The sequence below is a fragment of the Schistocerca serialis genome, chromosome 3 (genome assembly GCF_023864345.2).
Source record: "Schistocerca serialis cubense isolate TAMUIC-IGC-003099 chromosome 3, iqSchSeri2.2, whole genome shotgun sequence".
NCBI classification, from domain to species: Eukaryota; Metazoa; Arthropoda; class Insecta; order Orthoptera; family Acrididae; genus Schistocerca; species Schistocerca serialis.
The window spans coordinates 136457622-136479724 of NC_064640.1; the positions used below are offsets into that span (position 1 = coordinate 136457622).

The 22103-nt window shown below is 41.1% G+C and overlaps 1 protein-coding gene across 2 annotated transcripts in view; it reads right to left on the reverse strand.

The window, feature by feature from the left end:
* The window catches only part of LOC126469841 (filaggrin), a 358695-nt gene that overhangs the window by 103000 nt on the left and 233592 nt on the right, over positions 1-22103 (reverse strand). For both annotated transcript variants that reach the window (XM_050097137.1, XM_050097136.1), the window contains exons 7-8: positions 13919-14884; positions 5145-5340 (exon numbers count right to left, since the gene is read on the reverse strand). In XM_050097137.1, coding sequence (XP_049953094.1) covers positions 5145-5340; positions 13919-14884 — 1162 coding nt within the window. The remainder of the gene's footprint in view (positions 1-5144; positions 5341-13918; positions 14885-22103) is intronic.

The window sequence follows — 22103 nt, forward strand, 5'->3', positions numbered from 1 at the left end:
ACCTCACGCCCCACGTGTTGAGCAATTCGGCGGTACGTCCACCCGGCCTCCCGCATGCCCACTATACGCCCTCGCTCAAAGTCCGTCAACTGCACATACGGTTCACGTCCACGCTGTCGCGGCATGCTACAAGTGTTAAAGACTGCGATGGAGCTCCGTATGCCATGGCAAACTGGCTGACACTGATGGCGGCGGTGCACAAATGCTGCGCAGCTAGCGCCATTCGACGGCCAACACCGCGGTTCCTGGTGTGTCCGCTGTGCCGTGCGTGTGATCATTGCTTGTACAGCCCTCTCGCAGTGTCCGGAGCAAGTATGGTGGGTCTGACACACCGGTGTCAATGTGTTCTTTTTTCCATTTCCAGGAGTGTATGTGTTATGTTTTCTTTTTTTAAAGAGAAAAAGAGAGAATGTGCTTGCAATAAATGTCAAAACATGAACTATGGCAGCATTAATATCAACTGTGTCTTTTCTTGGCTGCCAAAGGACAAACATCAGTGGACACCCATTGAAGAATAAAGACTGTACAGGGCAGAATGTCTTTAAAAAAACTGTTGTGGAATAGTGTGCCAAATACTGTGCTGGTCACAATTCAGGACAAGGCTCTGGTCAATTTGGGAGAGCAGCCTCACCCATTACAAGTGGAGACACTCTAGCACCCACCCAACAGTCCTAATCTCTCCTCATGTGATTATGACTGTGCGAATCACAGTCTTCTCCTAGATAAATTGATGTCTGATGGGATTCATAGTGTGTCCAACAAATGGACAACGTCAAATACAGCCAAACGAATGCAAAAAATTGTACGTAGCATTTCAAGCAACGTACGCCAGGGACATAATTCAGATTGGAGAGAAATCACATATGGGTTTCCCCAAGGTTCAATATTAGGTCCACTACTGTTCCTCACATACATAAACCATCTTCCATCTAATATATAAGGAGAATTAGTTCTTTTTGCATATGACACTAGTATTGTACTCAATGCAAATATATGTACAGAAACAGAAATAGTAAACAAAGTTCTTAAAAGTACCACTAACTGGTTTTCTATGAATTGTCTCACCTTCTATTTTAAAAAGAGACAACATGGTTTTGCACATCTAGGGATACTACACCAATGATAAGTGTAACACTTGGTGATGAAATAATAAAACATTCTTATGGATCTATATTGATGAGAATTTAAACTGGAAAAAACATGTTTTGAAACTCCTAAAACAACTTATCGTATTTATCTGAGTATAAGATGATCCCGAATATAAGATGACCCCTCCCCCTCTTTTTTAAGAGGCTCCTTGAGAAAAATTTATTTTTAACGTATTTGACTAACCAAAATTACAAACTTTTATTGATGTAATGGATCTGCCAAAAAATTAACATTACACCAATTCTAAATTTATGCCATTTATCTATTGTCTACATTTTGATAATCACAGAGGAAAAAAATAAACAATAAGAATTTGTTTACATTAATTTTTTTACCTAGCCTGTCATTTGTAGTATCACTATTTTTAATCATAATCATAATCATAATCATCCTAACAGGGCAGCTCCATTGTCACCAAATATTTGGTTGCCCAACCCCCCCTAGTTTTTTCAGAATGTTGCAATTTCTCAGGTTTTGTTACAGCTGTTTTTTTTCTGAACATACAGTAGAATTTGCTTCTGTACTGACAAGATCATGTTCTCATGTCTGTTGCTTACAGACATATTGTCTTTCTGCCTCTCTCTCATTGGCTGTGTAGAACCAGAAGCTGATGCATCCCCAGTTGTTCCCATGCCGCCTCACAGTCAGCATCGACAACACTGCTCCGTGGAACATTTAAGTTCACCACTGGCCCCCATCTAGTCTTTACTATCTCCTAGAGAAATGTATGCTATTGGTGAGTATTTGTCCAATTTTAAAGTCAATTATATTCCGGGTGCAAATGGATCCAGGCAAACTGCTTTTAAACATGGTAGATGTTCATAAAAAGCCAAAGTACGCAATGTACATTCCCACGGTTGGCTGCATGATGAAATTTTTGCCTGCTCAATACTCTCCTCCCTGCATTCATCAAAGTTACTAGCCAAGCAGGGGCACTGCTCATCCTCGAACTCTCCGAAGTGCTGTGCTTGAGCAACAATGAAATACAGGTGGCAATGTTGTCTAGGGTGCAGATCACATGTAGCAACAGCAACTAATACATAAATAAAAGATTGTGATCACTATTCAGTCCAATTCTGTAACTTTCCCTCATCCCACGATCTAGTGATGTCTGTACTTATGATCTCCACAACAAGTCTTTCTGCTGTAATTTATTCTCACGGCAACAATTACACTCAGTCTAACATGAGTTATTTTGCTTGTCAGACATTTCACTCTGGACTAATTTTGCTTCTCGTTTAATCTGAGTGACATCTTGTTCTAAACTGATTGAAAGCTGGTAATGATTTTCTCCAGTATTCTAATATGTTTACAATGATTGAATTTGTCATTTGTAATACACTTGTAAATCATTAGTGTCTCAAAACCAAATAAGTTATTGACTTGGATTCTGAATCAAGCAATGGTTTTTGAAGGCCAAGACTTTGGGCTTTGAATGTTACCTTTACTTAAAATGCAGCATAAATGTATGTATATGGCACCCATACATTTATGAGAACTTTTGTTGCAAACCTGTTCAAATACAACAGACGTTTGTAAGTTGATAGCATTTCGTGTAATTTCGTCCTGTGTTTCACAGAATTGCCAATTTTCAGGCAGAGCATTAGATTGTTGTAGTCGCTAGTTTACAGTTTCTCGCATATCCCTTACACTAGTTCCACAAGTCAAATGTCATGCAGAGTTGACACTGTACCGAGTGCTGTGGCATTTTGATAAACCTCAACAACAACAACAACAACAACAACAACAAGTACATGGTAATGTGCCTTTCCATAATCACTGAACTTAATAACCAAAAGCCAACATTTCAATTTAAATTTTTCAAAATGTGATACAGTAAGAATAGGAAGAACTTTACGTAATTTAGTTGAAGTGGATTATTGATGACTAGATTCCTGTAAATCTGCATTGATGTCATCACTAAAAAACTGTCTTAGTGTCTGATAACCAATGAAAAGACTGCATCACTTTAATGCTGAGGAAGAATGAGTGTAAGCAATATTTTAATTCAAAATATTCCATGTAAGTATTTGATATGATCATCACTGTTACCTATGTATCACTTCCAAGCACACTAAGATTTAGATTTAAGTAACAGTCATATGATATGGTGGCCAAAGACTTCAGGCAGAAAGAGTCAGCTTCATTCTTCAAAAGGCCTTTTCAAAACAGTCTAAACAGACTGATGTTCCAAACATCCTATCCTTCAACATATTCTTGTTAAGTTCAAAATTACCCATAAAGACATAAATAAAAATCAGCAATGATAAAAAATACATCAGTGTGAATGGCAAAAGAAACCAGTGTGTTAAGGCACCAAAAATTTTGTCAAACAACACACAGTCTTACAAAAATGATGTCATCAATATCTCTTTCTTCTGTAAAAAATTTCAAAGATTAATTAGTTTCTGATCATTACTGTCCAGGTGGGGACTGCAGAGGAGTGAGTTATCAGCTGTATAATAATGGAAAACCTAAATTAGAGTGGTGAAACTGAATTCTGCTCTTTCCAATGGCAATTCCACTATCTTTACCATTGCATCACATTGCTTGGTAATCAGTTATGGGTAAGACATCAGCTTAAATAAGAACTTCGTAATTATGAGAAATACAATGGCAAAATTTTTTTTTCCTGGGACTGAAGTGGAACCAATAACAACCACCAATACACAGGTTTACTTATTCACAACATAAGCAAATAATGGAGAAATATGCAGAATATTTTAGGGAAAAAAAAGACAATAAATTTATAAAATACACAAAGAAGATGAAACACTAATAAATTTTTATATTGCGAGCATTAGAATAGAGCTATAGGAGAATATGTGCTGGGAGAGAGAGTTGGAGGGGGGAGCAAGAGAGAGAGAGAGAGAGAGAGAGAGAGAGAGAGAGAGAGAGAGAGAGAGAGAGAGAGAGATAGGTCGTGGGGGGTTCCAGAGTTTCGTGATTAATTTCAAGTGGTTTTGGTGAACATCTTCCCAAATCACAAATGAATGTGGGAGAGAGACGAAAATATTAATTGCAAATCATTATCGGTTAAAGAACTAGGAAACAAATACCTGACTGCAAAGCGCAACCAGGTGTGGATACAAATTAGGATCATAAACTAGTAGTTGTGAAAAGTATGCTAAACTCCTTAATACTAAAGAAAAAGGAGCACATGAAGAAGTGTGGTACTGACAAAATTAAGAAAAAATTAGATAAAGCACATCTTTCCTAATGCCATAAACACCAGGCTACATAAAAACATTAGAGATTGAAAAATTATACGTTCTCTACAGGATTTCAAAACCTACATTTGAACAACTGAAAATATCTATAGTACACATCCAGCAGAATAAGGTACGAATGAAATAAAGAACAAAATAATCAATGCTAGAGAGAAGACCAATACAAGTCCAGTGTCTTGACAACTGTGCCACATCATTCAATGGAGAGAATGGGGATGAAGTACACAGTCAGTCTACTAACCACAACAACGATGTGGAAGTAATAAAAATGAGAAATATCGAAACACCATTTTGTACTGAGGACAGCATAAGGCAGAGCTGTAGTTTATTCACATAGGTGTATTACTTTTATGTCAATAAGACAACAAAGGAAGTGAAAGAAATGTATGAATAGGGAAAAGGTGCTAGTAGAACAGATATGAATGCTACTGTTAAAAGATGAAATAGATCTTCTATATTAAAGCAAGGTCAACTTACATGAACTGTTGAACAGAATGATCAGATCATGTTACTGAATGAATGTATCAGTAGCTAGAATGTAATGTTAAAACACAGAGATTGTAACAGCGATCTCAACCCAGCCAATATGATATTTTTTCCCCTTCACAAACCCACGAACTCATCTTAACTTTACAATAAATCATACTGACACATTTCTTCTAAATATCGGGTATTATTATCTATCATCTGGGGAAGCAATAAATACAGCTGCTACAGTTTTAAGTATAGATAATTCCAATGGACAAACTTCATGCTGTAATGTACCTGAAAGTTTTGCCTGTTCCAAAATGTACTGCTGCAGTGGGAGGAGATGGGCCTGCATCTCAGGGTCCATAATATACTGATAATCAAGGTTACTGTAAAGTGGTCCACAGCACACATTACTTCCTTTACTGTTGTCCACTGCAGAAAGATCATTGAATTTTCCCACTCCATTATTTCCATTGTTGAATTCAGAATTCTGCACAAGAGAACAAGAAAAGTGCAATGTTGCAATTAAAAGAAACATCTGACAAAATCACAAATGAAGTGATTGTACTAATCATGATTATTTATTGTTATTTTAATATATAATGACCACAAAACGTAGATTCAGTCACATTTTCATCTGCCTTCAAGACTAGCCAGATAGTAGATTGAATCAGAACAAGTACATAAAACATAAACCAGAACAAGTACATAAAACATAAACCAAAGACTCCTGAGAGGGATTTGAATTCAACAACTTCCAAATGAGTGCCGCCTTTTTCTTTTATTTATCACTGGCCAGATGGTTAATTGGGTGAAGTCTTTATGTATTAGTCACCGGCATTATGAATACTTACTAGAATGCCTACTGTGCCATCATACCATTCTCTTACTACATATTCTGAAACCACTACACTTTCGAGTCTATCTTTACAAAGCCACATTCTTCACATGATCACAATACCATAGTCTTTTTAACTCTATCATTACACTCCTTTATACACAAAGTTTCTATTGTATCAATTTTCTATCACATTTTTTTATACTTTTCTGGAAGCAAATGTGCCTGCCAATGACCATTGGTCGAGCCAAGGAACTTTTCTGTTTTTATTTCACACTCATATTGGAGCAAGGTATACTTGGTATATGATGATGTTTGAAAATCATCAAAAAGTTGTCTCTTACATTACCTTACGTGTAGAGGGGCGAACTTTGAAGCTCTCTTTATTGTGTAATTCATTTTCATATTTGTGGTATAATTGAAAACAACAAAATTCACCAGCATTATTTGAGGCCATCCTCAATATTAATTTCTGCACTTCCACCTATCAAATGGATTGTTACAGGATTATTGCCCATTAGTAGGCCAACTACTTTTTACTAACAGCCAGTTTCATTCTTTCAAATTGTGTCTGCTAATGATATATTTGACACTGATCATTTGTTTACAATCTCCCTCCGTAACTATGTTATCAGCAACTATTGAAATGTACATATTAAGGTTTTCATGGCGTATTGCTGTTATGAAACCTCCCTGGATTTGCAACTGTGTAAATTCACAGGTTGTGTATGAGATTTTAAGAAGTCTCTCTTCCAATATGCTGCTAAAGTACTGATGTGGTCAGGACCATGTCATATAATGAGGTGACAAAAATCATGGGATAGCGATATGCACATATACAAATGGTGGTAGTCTCATGCACACAAGGTATAAAAGGGCAGTGCATTGGCAAGGTTGTCATTTGTACTCGGGTGATTCATATGAAAAGGTGTCTGACGTGATTACGGCTGCACAGTAGGAATTAACAGACACTGAACAGGGAATGGCAGTTGGAGCTAGATACATTGGACATTCCATTCCAGAAATCATTAGGGAAATCAGTATTCTGAGATCCACAGTATCAACAGAGTGCTGATTATACCACATTCCAGGCATTATCTTTCACCGTGGGCAACATAGTGGCCAACAGTATTCAGTTAACGGCCGAGAGCAGCGGCATTTGTGTAGTTGTCGGTGCAAACAGACAAGCAACACTGCGTGAAATAGCCACAGAAATCAATGTGGGACATACTATGAATGTATCAGTTATGAGAATGTGCCAACATCTGGTGTTATGGGGCTATGGCAGCAGATGATCAAAATGAGTGCCTTTGCTAACAGCATGGAATCGCCTGCAGTGCCTCTTCTGGGTTCATGACCATGTCTGTTGGATGCCAGACAACTGGAAAACTGTGGCCTGATGAAAAGATTCCTGATCTCAGTTGGTAAGAGCTGATGGTAGGGTTCAAGTGTGACAAAGACCACTCAAGGCCATGGTCCCAAGTTGTCAACAAGGCACTGTGCAACGTGGTGGTGGCTCCATAATGGTGTGGGCTGTGTTTTAATGGAATGGACTTGGTTCTCTAGTTCAACTGAACCAATCACTGACTGGAAATGGTTTGTGTTTGGCCATTCCTGGACTTCATGTTCGTAAACAAAAATGGAATTGTTATGGATGACAATTGCTATGCCACCAGGCGACAAATTTTGCAATTGGTTTAATGAACATTCTGGACAGTTTGAAAAAATGATACAGCCACCCAGATCACCCAACATGAATCCCATGAAACATTTATGGGATTTAATCAGGAGGTCAAATCCTGCACAAAAATCCCGCACGCATGGCTCAATATTACTGCAGGACACTTCGAACTAGTTGAGTCTATGTTACATCGAGTTGCTGCACTGCACCAGGCAAAAGGAGGTCCAACACAATATTTGGAGGCATCCCATGACTTTTGTCAACACAGTGTATATGCAGATGGCCTTTAAAAACCCATACCACCTGCTAAAAGCCTGAATAACCATCTTTTGCAGCACAGATTGTTGCGAAACGTGCAGGAAGAGTGTCAATGACATTCTGGACCGTACTGACAGGGATGTGGAGCCATGATAGCTGCGCTAGGTTATTCAGCTGAGGATCCATGGCATGAACAGCTCAACCAAGGGGGTCTCCCAGATTCTCAAATGGGTTTAAATCTGGGGATTTCGGTGGCCAGGCACATAGGGTACACTAAGCTTAGCGCTCTTCGAACCATGTATGTACATTATGAGCTGTGTGACATATTGAATTGTAGAGAGGAGTATGGGAATAGCTATTATGCACACTATGATAATAGTGTAATAGCCACTGGTATTTTTGTAACCACTATTTTTAATGACATTTTGAAAACATCATCGTTAGATTCAATTAAGGGAACAGACACTATACAACGTACTGAATCAATTTAAGTGTGCCATATTGAATAGGAATATGGTTCCTATTCAATATGGCACGCTTAAGTTGACCCTGACCTCTCTATTTTTCAACCCCTTCCCACCTCTATCACAAACAATGCACTTAGCTTTTCACTCTTATTAACTCATGCACGATGTTTAGGCATTAATCTCTGTCTTTCATATTACCCTTTCTTCTTCCTCTAAGCTCTCAGGCTTTCAAATCTGCTGGCCGATGTGGCCAAGCGGTTCTAGGCGCTTCAGTCTGGAACCGCGCGACTGCTATGGTCGCAGGTTCGAATGCTGCCTCAGGCATGTGTGTGTGTGATGTCCATAGGTTAGTTAGGTTTAAGTAGTTCTAAGTTCTAGGGGACTTATGACCTCAGATGTTAAGTCCCATAGTGCTCAGAGCCATTTGAACCATTTTTTTCAAATCCCATCTGGTGCAATCCCCAACAATCAGTTTTTCCTTCTCATCCTGTCCAGTGAGTCTCAAATGACACAGAGTTCTGGGTGACTTTTTCAAACTCTACCCCTTTTTCTAAATGTCATCAGTCCTTTTCCCTCACTCCTCTTCTTTCCCTTTCAACCCACCTGTCAGAAGGAGAAGCCACTGGCACCGAAAGCTTCCAAACTTTAATACCCTTTATATGTGTGTTCACCTGCCACTGCTTGATGAACAGATTTTTTTGTCTATCCAATTACATTAAACTGCATGTACAGGTGGACTTTGGCCCAGGGATAGATGCATACTTGTGTTGATCCACTGTGCCTTCCACAATGATGAGATCACCCAGGGAATGCCCTCCGATGTGGACCCTACGACAAGTGTTGCAGGGTATTTGCTTTCAGACATTTCATGTGGTACACACCAACAGTCATCTGTCCAATGATTCATCTGAAAACGCCACCTGTTTCCACTCAGCAGACACCTATTTGTCCTACTGGCATGCAAATTATAGCCTTCACTGCCGATGAACAGCAGTCAGCATGGGCGCATGAAACAGGTGCCTGCTGTGGAGGTCCATACACAGCAATGTTTATTGAACTGTTATTAAGGAGACATTGTTGGTAGGCCTTTGGTTCACCTGAGTGGTCGGTTGCTCAACAGTTACATGTCTATTCAGTTGTGCACATCGCCGTAGTCGTCGTTCATTCCTGTCACCTATGGCCCGTGCTGCACCACATTTGCCACAGCACCAGTTTTGGATAGCACCATTTTACCGTGAATGGTACACTTTAATTGCTGTGGCAGGAGAACAGTTAGCCATTGTTCAAAAAGATTTCGGGCTTGCAGCCAGTCACCATAAACTTCACTGCACAATATTTCAGTTGGACAACCGCCAGCCATCTTCAGGTGAGCTGAACGAGGACTGATGAAGACGTTCTCTGCTCCATCTTATATAGTGCGCTGATAGTACTGTCATGCATGCGTTGCAGTCACGGAGACAGAAGGGTCACATCATCCAGCGACAGCGCCCTCACTGGTGGAACTGCATTACTGAACTGCCGTCGGTATTGTCGCTGGCCGCAGCTATCAAAGTCTTCTGGCATCTTCATCTCAAGCAAATTTCGGAGATGACGTGATTCCATGCATTGTTCAATTGGTAACCACTGCCACAGTTCATTAGATTTCCCACAATGCATATTTCAACGGATTATTTCATAATGGAGTCCCAAAAAGTTGTTGGTATGACCAAAATCAAAGTTTTGTCATACTCCATTGAATGTCCATTAGAAATATAATGTTCCGCAACTGCAGACTTACTGGATTGCAGTAGGCAAGTGCAACGTTGATGTTCTGTACGCTCTTCCACTGTATCAGCGCATAATATAAGACGGGGCAGAGAATGTCTTCGTCAGTCCTCGTTAGGCTCACCTGACGATGGCTGGCAGTTGTCCAGCCGAAATATCGTGCAATGAAGTTTACAACGACCAGCTGCAAGCCTGAAATCTTTTTGAACAGTTGATTCGCTGGGAAAATTTCAAATTTTACAGTTAGCCATTACAGAAATGCTTCCAACCTTGATCCAAAAGCCAATGATCATGCCATTTTAGGTGTCAGATAAATCTCTCCTTTTTCACATTGCAACAACAACTGGGTTGTTACACTACACCCCCCCCTCCCCCCCGAAACATTTTATTTATCCTCCACTACTAGTAATGTCAAGCACAGTCAGTGGTCACATTAATGTGTTTGGTCCATGCAGAATCATTGTGCCATGCTAATGTTGTTCAAACAATTTCTCTCAATTTGCCATCATTGTTTCTTTTAGGGACCTAATGGTTCCTCCACAATAGTCTCATGTTTTTGGCGCACAAAAACTGCATATTTCATCATTGAATTATTCTTCCAGGCTTGTCAAAATGAGTTACCACTGTTTTACTTTCTGTATAAATTGAATATCAACTCAAGATTTTTTTCTATAGTCATACATGCAATAAACAGCCTTCATGAAGCCCTTCACTTGGTACTTCTTTTATGACAATGACAGCATTCTAAATTTCTTCCTCTGTTACAATTTGTTCAATGACTATTCTACTTCTATTATACCAAGTATTGTGGATGCTTTTGTGTGGAACTGTTTTCTTCATCCAATACGGCCGCTTCTCAAACAGATATCTGAAAGTCACACTATTTTATTTGTAATTCTCATATGCAATGGGGAATACTACAGGCAAAAGTTTGTACCGATCTAAGACAAGTATGTAGCAAAATTATCCAAAGCCATAGATGAAATTGTGAATAAACAGCAAGTGCATAAGTTAAACAGAATTTTCTTCTTCCTGCTGACTACACAATTTTTTGATATGACATATAATTCCAGAAGCAAATGAAATATCTTCAATACTAACTCATTTCGAAATAAAATTTCACCTGACAGCAACATGCACTAAACTCAACTTTAATGGTATTACTCAGGAGTGGACTATGGACTATTATTTATGATTATGTGCATTAAGTAACTGATAAATTACATGTTTTCAGGCCCTATTTTTATGGTGCACTATATCTATAAAACAGAAACTGTTAAAATATAACTGCAACAAAAATACATACAATAAATGTATTATAATTAATTCTCTCTTAATTATATCTTCAGCAGTTGCTGTATACTTTTATCTAACACAGTTACCCAAATATGTCACAATCCTCCACATTCATCTCTACCAAAGAAATGTTCTGGCAATTTAATTCTATTCTGAAACACCAACATCAGCAAAACAGGTATCTGTCTATTCATGTGACTCATAAATCATGCAAACCATCGATACATATCACTACTAAGCTCTGATGTACACTACATGTTGCATACATCATTATAGAGGTATCTTACCTGCACTACCTCCAAATTTACACACTGCTTTCCATGCAATTACATATAAATTGCACAATAAAAAATAAAACTGGGCTAAACAAATCAATAATTCCACTGTCAAAATCAATTTCACAGTAAAAATTCCCATGCAAAATACGTAAGAACACCAACAACATTAAAAAAGTTCACATTCCTACAAATTAAACAACATAACCCTTCTCTCCTAACTAAGGTTTGCCAAATGCTGCTTATGCTGTCTACATTTCTCTATTCAGTCCATTTCCTGCCTTGGAACAAAACAACTACAAACTAAGGTTTATCTCATTTATGTTCTACATAGTTAGGGTCAGATCTTTTCCAAGAACATATCAACAGTCTCGGGTTTGCAACTGCAGGATGTGCTATCATCATGCTCCATCTCACTGTTTTCTTATCCAGTTGTTACCAGTACAATTTGAATGTGACATTTCAATCATCAAGAGCATAAGATCAAATTATTTTTGGACTTAATTCCAGACTTAGGCAGTCTAAATGGTCACAGCAGACCTCACCAGTCCAATCCCAGTTTAAAAGCCCATGTATATGAGTACAGGTGCTCTCATGTATACTTACTAAACAACAACAATTACCAACATTGACTCATTCTATTAATTTATAAACTTTGGATTAAAACTAGGAACTAAAAACTTCTGAAAATTATCCAGTTTTAAAATAATTTGTCCACAATGTACTGTTAACCAAGGACTCCAACAGATCACACAACACACATGTGATAACAGTTCTCTGCTCCAACCATTATTTATTTAAATCCACTACATGTTCAATGTTCTATAACCACCACCAACAGATAGATTTTGTTCTATGAGCATCACAGATCATGTATGTGACATGTCAGTGACATCTTTTTGGCAGACAAAGGTAACAAGAATATTGCGTGCCATCTTATTTGACTAACGCAATACATACAGTTGCTGTATGCTGCCATAATGCACCATGTGTGTTTCTCGCTATGTACTAGAAACATAATTGTTCATATGACAAACACAATCTAGTAAACAGAATGAAATCCACCAAATTATGATGGCATGACCGCTGAACATATAGCGGGCTTAAAGAATGACTGAAAGGAAAAAAATCAATGTTATACATGTACTGTCTACTCCTTTGAAAACAAATTTGTTCACAAGAATAAAAATGGCTTTAAAATAGCTGGTTAGTCGCAAAATAACAATCACAGGATGTTTCTGGACAGCCACATCACTCAGCTGTTAGGTGAAATCTCATTTTGCTGTGTGGAGTTGTAAAACTTATGTCGCTTTTGACGTTACTTGACAACTTTGTCAAAATTGTGTGTTCACTTTGGATCAGAGAGTCATATGAAGATGGGCAGAACCCAAAATGCATAATGGAAAAAAAAGAAAAGGTCCAGAAACATCAAGAAACTATTATTTTGTGGCCAACCTGCTATTTTAAAGCCATTTTTATTCTTGTGCTTACAATGGTCGCACAGGTCTACCATAACTTTCAGTCATGTCTATGATTCAAATCTGTTCATTACAACTACTAACACTGATTAATTAATAAAAAATAAACATGTGATTTACATACATGCATACTGCATTCAGTTACTGGGCGAGAACTATGAACACAAGACACAACAAGACAAATAAGCACCTCTCACTCATCAACAGTTATAAATTCACTGCCAAGTTTCTGTCTGTGTGAGTGGTGGTGTAAGTATGGCTTTGCAGCCTTTCCATTTCCATCAGACAACTTTCCTCAGTGGCAAAGGTGATTGGTAAGCATGTTTTCTTATCTTTGTTACATCTGCAAAGGTAGATGACAAAACAGTGTTTCAGGTATTAATATATAAGAGGCAACATTACCCTTTCCTCTGTCAGCACCTACTAAAAGTTATCAAAAAAGGCTCTCCAGACAAAGCAAGCTGAATTTAAATGTAGGAGTATTCCCAAACAAACGAAGGACTAACTGGATAAGCGTAGAAAGTAACTGAACCATTCGCAGAAATTTTAAGACGCTTTTTTTCTTTCTCCAGAAAATGTTGAATGGTTAAGGTATTGATGTATCTTTAAGCTTGCCTCTGTTTATACAACAATTTTTCTCAGGAACAAATTACTTTCTTAACAATTATATAATTGTCTATGATTCCCTACATAGTCCTTTCCTACCAACATGATAATTACTGTAGGTCAGTTCATAACACTGCATTCTTAAAGAAAAAAAAAAATCTCTCTCTCTCTCTCTCTCTCTCTCTCTCTCTCTCTCTCTCGCTCACTCACTCACTCTCTCGCTCTCTCTCTCTGTATGTGTGAAACCAAACCACAATACTGTTTATGATGAAGCTAACGCATTAACAGAAACTTACAGTGGATTTCAACACACATTCCTCAACTGAGTTAAACTTTCATTCTACTTATAACTAAGCATCTGCTTCTAACAGGTTTTCTAGAGAGAATAAAAGCACACTAACAGACCTTTGGTGTTCCACTTTCTCTCAGAGGTTGTGGTGATTGTGGTAATCCTTTCAGTTCAGGTCCAACAGATGAAATCATATCATCATATGGAATATTGTTTTTCGTGGTGTCCTCCTGGAGATTGCACCTCTGCCTGGGAATATCAACGGGCATGAATGTATTCGAGTGACTCTTCTTGTTTCTAAGTGCAGATGGGCTACATGGAGATGTAGCTGGTGATGATGCAGAGGGACTGGAGGTTGGTTCTTCACTGCTAGAATTTTCATCATTACTTAAAGTCTTATTCGATGAAGCCACTGACTGAGCTGGTCGTTCTATACTCGCAAAATTATATTTGTGAGGTTGCTTCTTTTGTTGGTGCACCACCGGCTCACGATATCTCGACTCAGATTTAGTTTTTCTGTGCATTAGTGGTGTTGTAATGTTCAGAACATCATCTTTAGCTGTATCTAACAGTTCTTTAGACACTCTACTTCCAGAATGAACACCTAAAGAATTTGATCCATGTTTTGTATAACACTGTGTTGGAGGAGTTACAAAATTAATGTAATCTGTTGTGCCAGTTCCAGATGTCTGCCGACTACTACCCCCACTGTGATACTTCCGCCGAGCCTGTGGTGTAGACTCCACAGAACGCATTCCTGAATTACCACTCCCTGTTCCCAGGAAATACTTTTCATGCATTGAATCATCCTCATCTTGATGCTGATGATATTTTTCTCGGCGTTGCATAAAGCTATAGCTTCTTGCAAGAGGAGCTGGTAGTTGGCTTTGGTTTGAATGACGCAAATGGATGTCATGGCCAAACTGGTAGCCACCAATAGCTTGGCTACTTTCTGCTACATCGAAACTCCTCTGTTTGGCAAGCAAGGATCCTTGATCCCTATGGTGACTTCCAGCCAAATGTACAGATAACAAACCATATTTGTCAAGACTACTTCGTTGCTGCTGCGTCAAGTGGGGGACCTAAAAAAAATGAAAAATAAAAATAAAATCATATACAACCCCCCTAACTGCATTTTCTTTTCTCTATGTACTCTCTCTCTCTCTCTCTCTCTCTCTCTCTCTCTCTCTCTCTCCCTCCCACTTACACACACACACACACACACACACACACACACACACACACACACACAAAGTATGACTTTTGCAATGCCAACTGCTCCAACATCATTAATCAGAAATTATGCTAATACCCTAAAAATGTAAATTACATGGTTCTGAACAAAATACTTATCTCAATACAACTGAAAACACAATATCACTTAATAAAATGATTTCAAAAAATACACTCTTATACACCCTGTGACAATTAAGTCTCTTTCTTGTTGTTTCAATTAAATAAAAGATTCAATTATATGTCTAAAACAACTCCGGCAAAGTACATAAAACAGAAGACATCAAAATGTACAATTTCGAATGCTTCATAGAAATTCAGACGCACAGCACCAAAATTTCTTCTCCATGACAACAGTAAAAACAAATCTCACACTCATAAAATAACAAGTGTGACAACTTGATACTAGTGCCAAAATTAAGTTGAGACCTGTGTAGGCTATAGCAGGCAAATGACAGCTTCATTTTTATCATTGTTGCTATGAAAGAGGCCTCAGGAGCATGTTTACAGAAGAATATAAAACTAATGTGTTCCTGCTATAGTCTTGAGTATAGTTCACCTATACATCATTGTGTAACAGTCCAAGGAAGGAAGAAACACTAGGGTTTAACATCTCATCAACATCAAGGTCATTACAGATGGAGCACAAGCTTGGATTGATTCAGAGATGGGGAGGAAGTTGACTGTGCCCTTTCAAAGAAACCATCCCAGTATTTGCCTGGAGAGATATAGGGCAATCACAGAAAAACTTCATCAGGATGGTCGGATGTGGATTTGAACTGTCATCCTCCCAAATGCGAGTCCAGTGTGGTAACCACTGTGCCACCTCACTCGATGCGAGTACGCAGGTATATTATAGAAAACAACAAGAACCAAAAATTCTTCCCAAAACTGAAAAAGTATGAATAAATGTTGCTTCAGTCTTTCTACACGAAGTAATTGGAGGAAAAACTGAAGAAGACAACTAATGAAACCTCCTGGCAGATTAAAACTGTGTGCTGGACCCAGACTCGAACTCGGGACCTTTGTCTTCCATGGGCAAGTGCTCTACCATCTGAGCTACCCAAGCACAACTCACAACCCATCCTCACAGTTTTAATTCCGGCAGTATCTTGTCTCCTAACTTCACAGAAGCTCTTCTACAGACATGGAGAGCTTTTGTGAAGTTTGGAAGATAGGAGACGATGTACCGGCAAAATTAAAACTGTGAGGATGGGTCGTGAATCATGCTTGAATAGCTCCAATGACAGAGCACTAGTCCGCAAAAAACAAAGGTCCCGTGAAATCAGCAGCAATGGAAGCGAAACTCAAGAAGGAGGGAAACTAAAAACGGAAGGAAATCCTAGAAAACTACTATGGAAGGGGGTGTTGTATTCCCCAAGAAAGAGCTTCAAATGACCAATGTCATCTGGCTGACACTGATAAACTCAAGGACACAATCGGTTGAGCACATGTCATCTGCTAAAAGGGAAGATATATCCGGTGACCACTGTAAACGGGCACATAGCGGATTAAAATAGGGGCACTGAAGTAAAAGGTGTCTCACTGTCCACGGTTGAGAGCAATGAGAATCACCACTTAAAAGATGTCGATGGGAAGAGGTTTTACGTCCCATAATTTATTATCAGGAAGTGTAGACCAATGTGTGTGCCATAAAAGAGTAACATGACGACATAAAACGCTCTGTAGATCAGCAAAGGGAACCATGCATCCAGTGGGTCAAGGAAGAGAAACTGCAGCCTTGGCCACTATATCGGCTGCCTCGTTTCCGTGAATACCCACGTGCCCTGGGACCCAGAGAAATACCACAGAGACTCCCCCCCCCAAGTGAATCTGGTGGACCAGAGGATGGAAGGGGAAAAAGAGCTTGGAGGTTGAGAACAGAGCTGAGCGAATCCGAACATATAATATACTGTAGCTGCTTATGGTGGCAGATGAATTGGACAGCCTGGAGAACAGCATAAAGCTCTGCAGTAAAAACCAAACACTTGTCGGGAAGCCACAATCTATTAGGGGTGTCGCCATCAATATAGGCACTCCCAACACCAAATGTCGTCTTTGAGCTGTCAGTGTAAATAAATGTGGCATCCTCCATTTGTGTACATAGAGCAGCAAATGCCTGACGATAAACTATGGGGGAAAGGGGGGTTGGGGTGGTACTATCCTTGGGAAGCCAACAAAGGGCACGGAGAAGGCAACCCCATTTGTCAAGAATATTTTAGGAAAGTGGAAGGAAATAGAACATAACAGTTGATGGATGCAGACTCCCTGTGGTAGTAAATATGAAGGGCGGCCTGCATACCCTAAATCCAAGGAGGTGTCAAAAAATAGGGCATGGGTCGGATGGGCAGGCATGGTAGACAGGTGACTAGCGTAACAACTCAGTAGGACAGCTTTCTGACTGGACAGTGGAGGTACAGAAGTCTCAGTGTAAAGGTTCTCCACAGGGCTGGCATAAAAAGCTCCAGATGCTAAACGCAATCCACAGTAGTGGACAGAGTCGAGACACCGAAGAATAGACGGCCATGCAGAGGAGTAAACTATGCTTCCATAGTCCAATTTTGAGTGCACTAAGGTGTGGTATAGGCGGAGGAGGACCACTCGGTCCACTCCCCAGGAGGTACCACTCAGGACACAGAGGGTGTTGAGGGATCACATACAGCAAGCTGAAAGATATGAAACATGGGAAGACCAGCACAGTTTTCTGTCAAACACAAGTCCCAAGAATTTGGCGACGTTGGCAAACGGAAGGTCGACAGGGCCTAGGTGTAGGCAAGGCAGAGGAAACTCCATACAACACCAAAAATTTACACAGACAGTCTTACTGGGAGAAAGATGGAAGCTGCTTTCAATGCTGCACGAGTGAAGGCGATCGAGACATCCTTGAAGACATTGTTCAAGAAGGCTGGTCTGGTGAGAGCTGTAGTAGATTGTAAAATCGTTGACAAAGAGGGAGCCCGAGACACTGGGAATGAGACAATCCATAATTGGATTTATGGCGATGCCAAACAGAACAACACTCAGCACGGAGCCCTGGGGCACCCAGTTTTCTTGGGAGAAAGTACGGGAGAGAGTGGTGTGCACCCGTGCCTTAAAGGTGCGATCTGTCATAAATTCACAAATAAAAATGGGTAGCCGATCTCAGAATGCCCGTCCTCCAACAGGAGAGAGCAACAAGATGGTCAACTGCAAAACAATGCTTTCGGAAACCGCAATGGGCTGGTGTTAAAAGGTTTCTGGACTCCAGCCACCAGCCTAAATGGTAATTCACCATACGCTCCAAAACCTTACATACACTACTCATGAGACATATGGGGCAATAGCTAGAGGGGAGACGTTTGTTCTTTCCAGGTTTTGGAACAGGAATGACGATAGCTTCCTGCCATCTTCTGGGGAAGGTACTGTCAGTCCAAATTTGATTATAAAGGCGAAGGAGGTGACACAGACTATGGTATGATAAATGCAGCAACATTTGGATGTGGACACCATCTTGTCCTGGGGCAGAAGGGAGAGAGGAAGAGAGTGCATGTTGGAGTTCCCACACAGAGAAAACAGTATTATAGCTTTCACGATTTTGAGAGGAGAAAGCAAGAGGTCGCACTTCCGCTACTCGTTTCTTCGGCAGAAAGGCCGGCGGGTAATTTGAAGAGCTCGAAATCTCAGCAATGAGTTAGAAATTGTGATTGGGTCCACTAAGGAATCATGTGTGACAGTGAGCTCAGAGATTGGGGAGAAACTAGACATGCTGGATAACCGTTGAATTCGACTCAACTACAGATGAGGAAGAGAAGGAATAAAAGGAGCTGGTAAAGAAGTCCCAGCTTGCCACCTTGCTATTGCAGATGATGTGATGGCTCCGCGCACGTAATTGCTTATAGTGGACACAATTGGCCAATGTAGGATGGTGGCGGAAAACACAAAGAGCATGTCTCTTCTCGCGTAATGCATCACAGCACGTCTTGCTCCACCAAGGAACTGGAGGGCGCCAGGGCAAAGGGGAGGTACGAGGTATTGAACATTCCAAGACTGTAAGAATAACTTCCGTGACATGAGTGACCTCATCGTTGATGCTAGGAAGGTGATGGTCACTGAATGTCGCTAGAGAGGAGAAAAGTGTCCAATCGGCTTGGGAAAACTTCCAGTGTCTTGGGCACATAGATGGCAGTTGTGGCTGTAATCAAAGAACACATGGAAAATGGTCACTCGAGTGTGTATCAGCAAGAGCGAACCATTCAAAGCACTGAGCTAGCTGAACAGTACCGACTGAAAGGTCCAAATGAGAGAAGTTTGATGTGGAGACAGACAAAAATTTCGGTTCCCCTGTATTGAGGCAAACAAGATTTGCTTGGTGGAAGAGGTCAATCAATAGGGAGCCTCACGGATGAAGACGCGGAGATCTCCAAAGCAGGCGGTGGGCATTGAAGTCCCCAACCAGCAAATAGGAGGGCGGGAGCTGTCCAAGGAGATTGGCTGTTGCTATTGGTGTGGACGATGGAATGTATATGGTACAAAGGGAGAAGGTGTATCCAGAAAGGAAAAGACATACACCGACAGCTCGGAAGGAACTGTTTAAGGGGATTAGGTGATAATGGACAGTACCATGGAGAAGAATCATAAGTCCCCCGTGTACCGGTGCCATCAACAGAGGGGAGATCAAACCGGACCAATTGGAAATGAGGGAAGACAAAGTGATCATAGGGCTGTAGCTTTGTTACCTGAAGACAGAAGACAACGGTGGAGTAGGATCGTAAGAGGATCGACAATTCATCCCAGTTGGAGCGAAATCCGTGGATGTTCCAATGGATAATTGACATAGGGCGGACAGAAAAGGGAAAAATCTCATCACAGTTGCTGTCAACTCAACAACTGCTGAGAGCCGGCAGCCAATGGTGTGGAACGGAATTCAGCCAAAAGCAGAAGATCCTGATCCATAGGTTGCTCAGGGGCAGCTCCTGCTACAGTGATTGGCTGGTTGATTGGCTGCCAGCGGTGCATCTTGGCAACACGGAAGACGGCTGAGAGCGGCTACTGCTGGGTGGCGCTGTAGATGAGTCATGCTGTGGTGGAGAAGGAGAGGAACTTCGTTTCTTTTGAGCCTTCTTGGAAGCAGAACGGTGAGAGGAGGGAGGAATCGACGGTTGGGAGGTCAGGGTGTGTAAAAAATATTCGCAAATGGGCTCTTTTTTGGAAGTCCAGGCGTCCGATTTTGGGACCTGTGATTTGGCAGGAGCCGATGAAGAGTGAGCCTGATAGTGAGCAGGCAATAGTGGGGAGGATGAATGGGCGATCTTTGGTAGGCCAATCTAACGACTGTAGAGCACTAAAGGTGAGATCGCAAGTCTGTGTGGCTACTTTCTTAGTAGGCCAAGGAGATGCAAGGACAATGCGTCGCCCATACAGTTGATGCAACAAGGGGATGGAGGTGGACAGTCACCCTCATGGGCATCCCAGCCACATGTAACACATTTGGCTGGATTGGAACACGACTGGCGGGTATGATTAAATCGCTGACACCAATAGCAACGTGTAGCATTCGGGATGTAAGGGCGAACTGAAATTATCTCATATCCCGCTTTAATGTTCGATGGAAGTTGAACTCTGTTGAACGTCAAGAAAAGAGTACGGGTCAGTACCAAGTCATGACTCGATGTACGGCCATTACGCCCTGGTCAGCTGGTCAGGCAGGTAGTGTTGAATGTCCTTGTTGGATAATCCATTGAGTGAGTGTGTATAAACCACCCTGCGTGATGAATTTCAAGTATGGAGCGCCTCCATCCGGACAGGAAAGGTGTTTAGCAGTGTAGTTTGCAGCAATTTTTGTGCCTGGAGGACACTGACTGTTTCTAACACGAAGGTGCTATTTTGAAATTTGGAACAAGACTTTACAGGACCTGCCACAGCGTCGACACCTTTCTGAATAATAAAAGGGTTGACTGCGAAGTCTTGACCTTCGTCAGACCGAGAAACAACTAGGAACTTTGGCACTGATGGGAGAATTGTCTGTGGCCGAGACTCATCTAGCTTTCTCTTGTGGGCAGAAGTTGTAGAAGTAAAGGGAACCATTGCGAAAGTATTCCCCATGATTACCAGCATCTCTGATGGCGTGCTCCTTCCTCGTGGGGGCCCTCTCTGAGGGCACTCCTGCCTTAAGTGATTGTCCACACCTGAGGTCGCACCTCCCGAGAAACAGACAGAGGGGCCAACGGGCACGTTCGGAAGGTACCGGCTCAGGTAATCACCCCTCCCTGGGCCTGGCCTTTACCAGGGGGTATATAAATGTCCTACTTGCCTATCTGGGATGGGAAATTATGCGTTCTCGTCACCAGCTACGCGTGGGAATGCGTGGGTCGGCCTTCAGACACGCACAGGGAGGAAAGAAAGAGAAAGGGAGGAACAAAGAAAAGGAAAGGAGAGAGGTCTCAAATGCTGCAGCAGAGAAGAGGGTAAAAAGAAGAAGCAAGGAAAAGAGAAGGACAGAGAGAGGACAGAGACTTTCCAGCAAAGAGAGCAAAGAAAAGAAACTATGTCTTACAGTTAAAAGCGTCCATCTCTGGACGTAAGCAAGAAACATACTCCCAAAAAGAGAGAGAAGGGGAAGGGAAGAGGCAGGGGGGGGAGGTGCAGGGAAGAATGGGGGGGGGAGGATGTGGAAAAGGAAGCTATGCAGCCAGGAAAGGAGAGCCGCACTAGCTCGGGGTCCCGTGTTCGCCACGCACATATCCACAAAAGAGTTGGGGAGGTGCAGGGAAGAATGGGGGGGGGGGGGGGGAGGTGCAGGGAAGAATGGGGGGAGGGATGTGGAAAAGGAAGCTATGCAGCCAGGAAAGGAGAGCCACACTAGCTCGAGGTCTCGTGTTCGCCACGCACATATCCACAAAAGAGTTGTGAATACCTTGGGGACAAGTTTCATATCAGTGCACACTATGCTGCAGAGTGAAAATTTCATTCTGAAGACAACTGGATGAAATACTGTAACTGACAAACAATAAATGAGAGATAAGACACAGAACCAATCTCCTGCTCACACAAACCAATACTTGGTGTGTCATCAGTAGTTTCAAGCATATA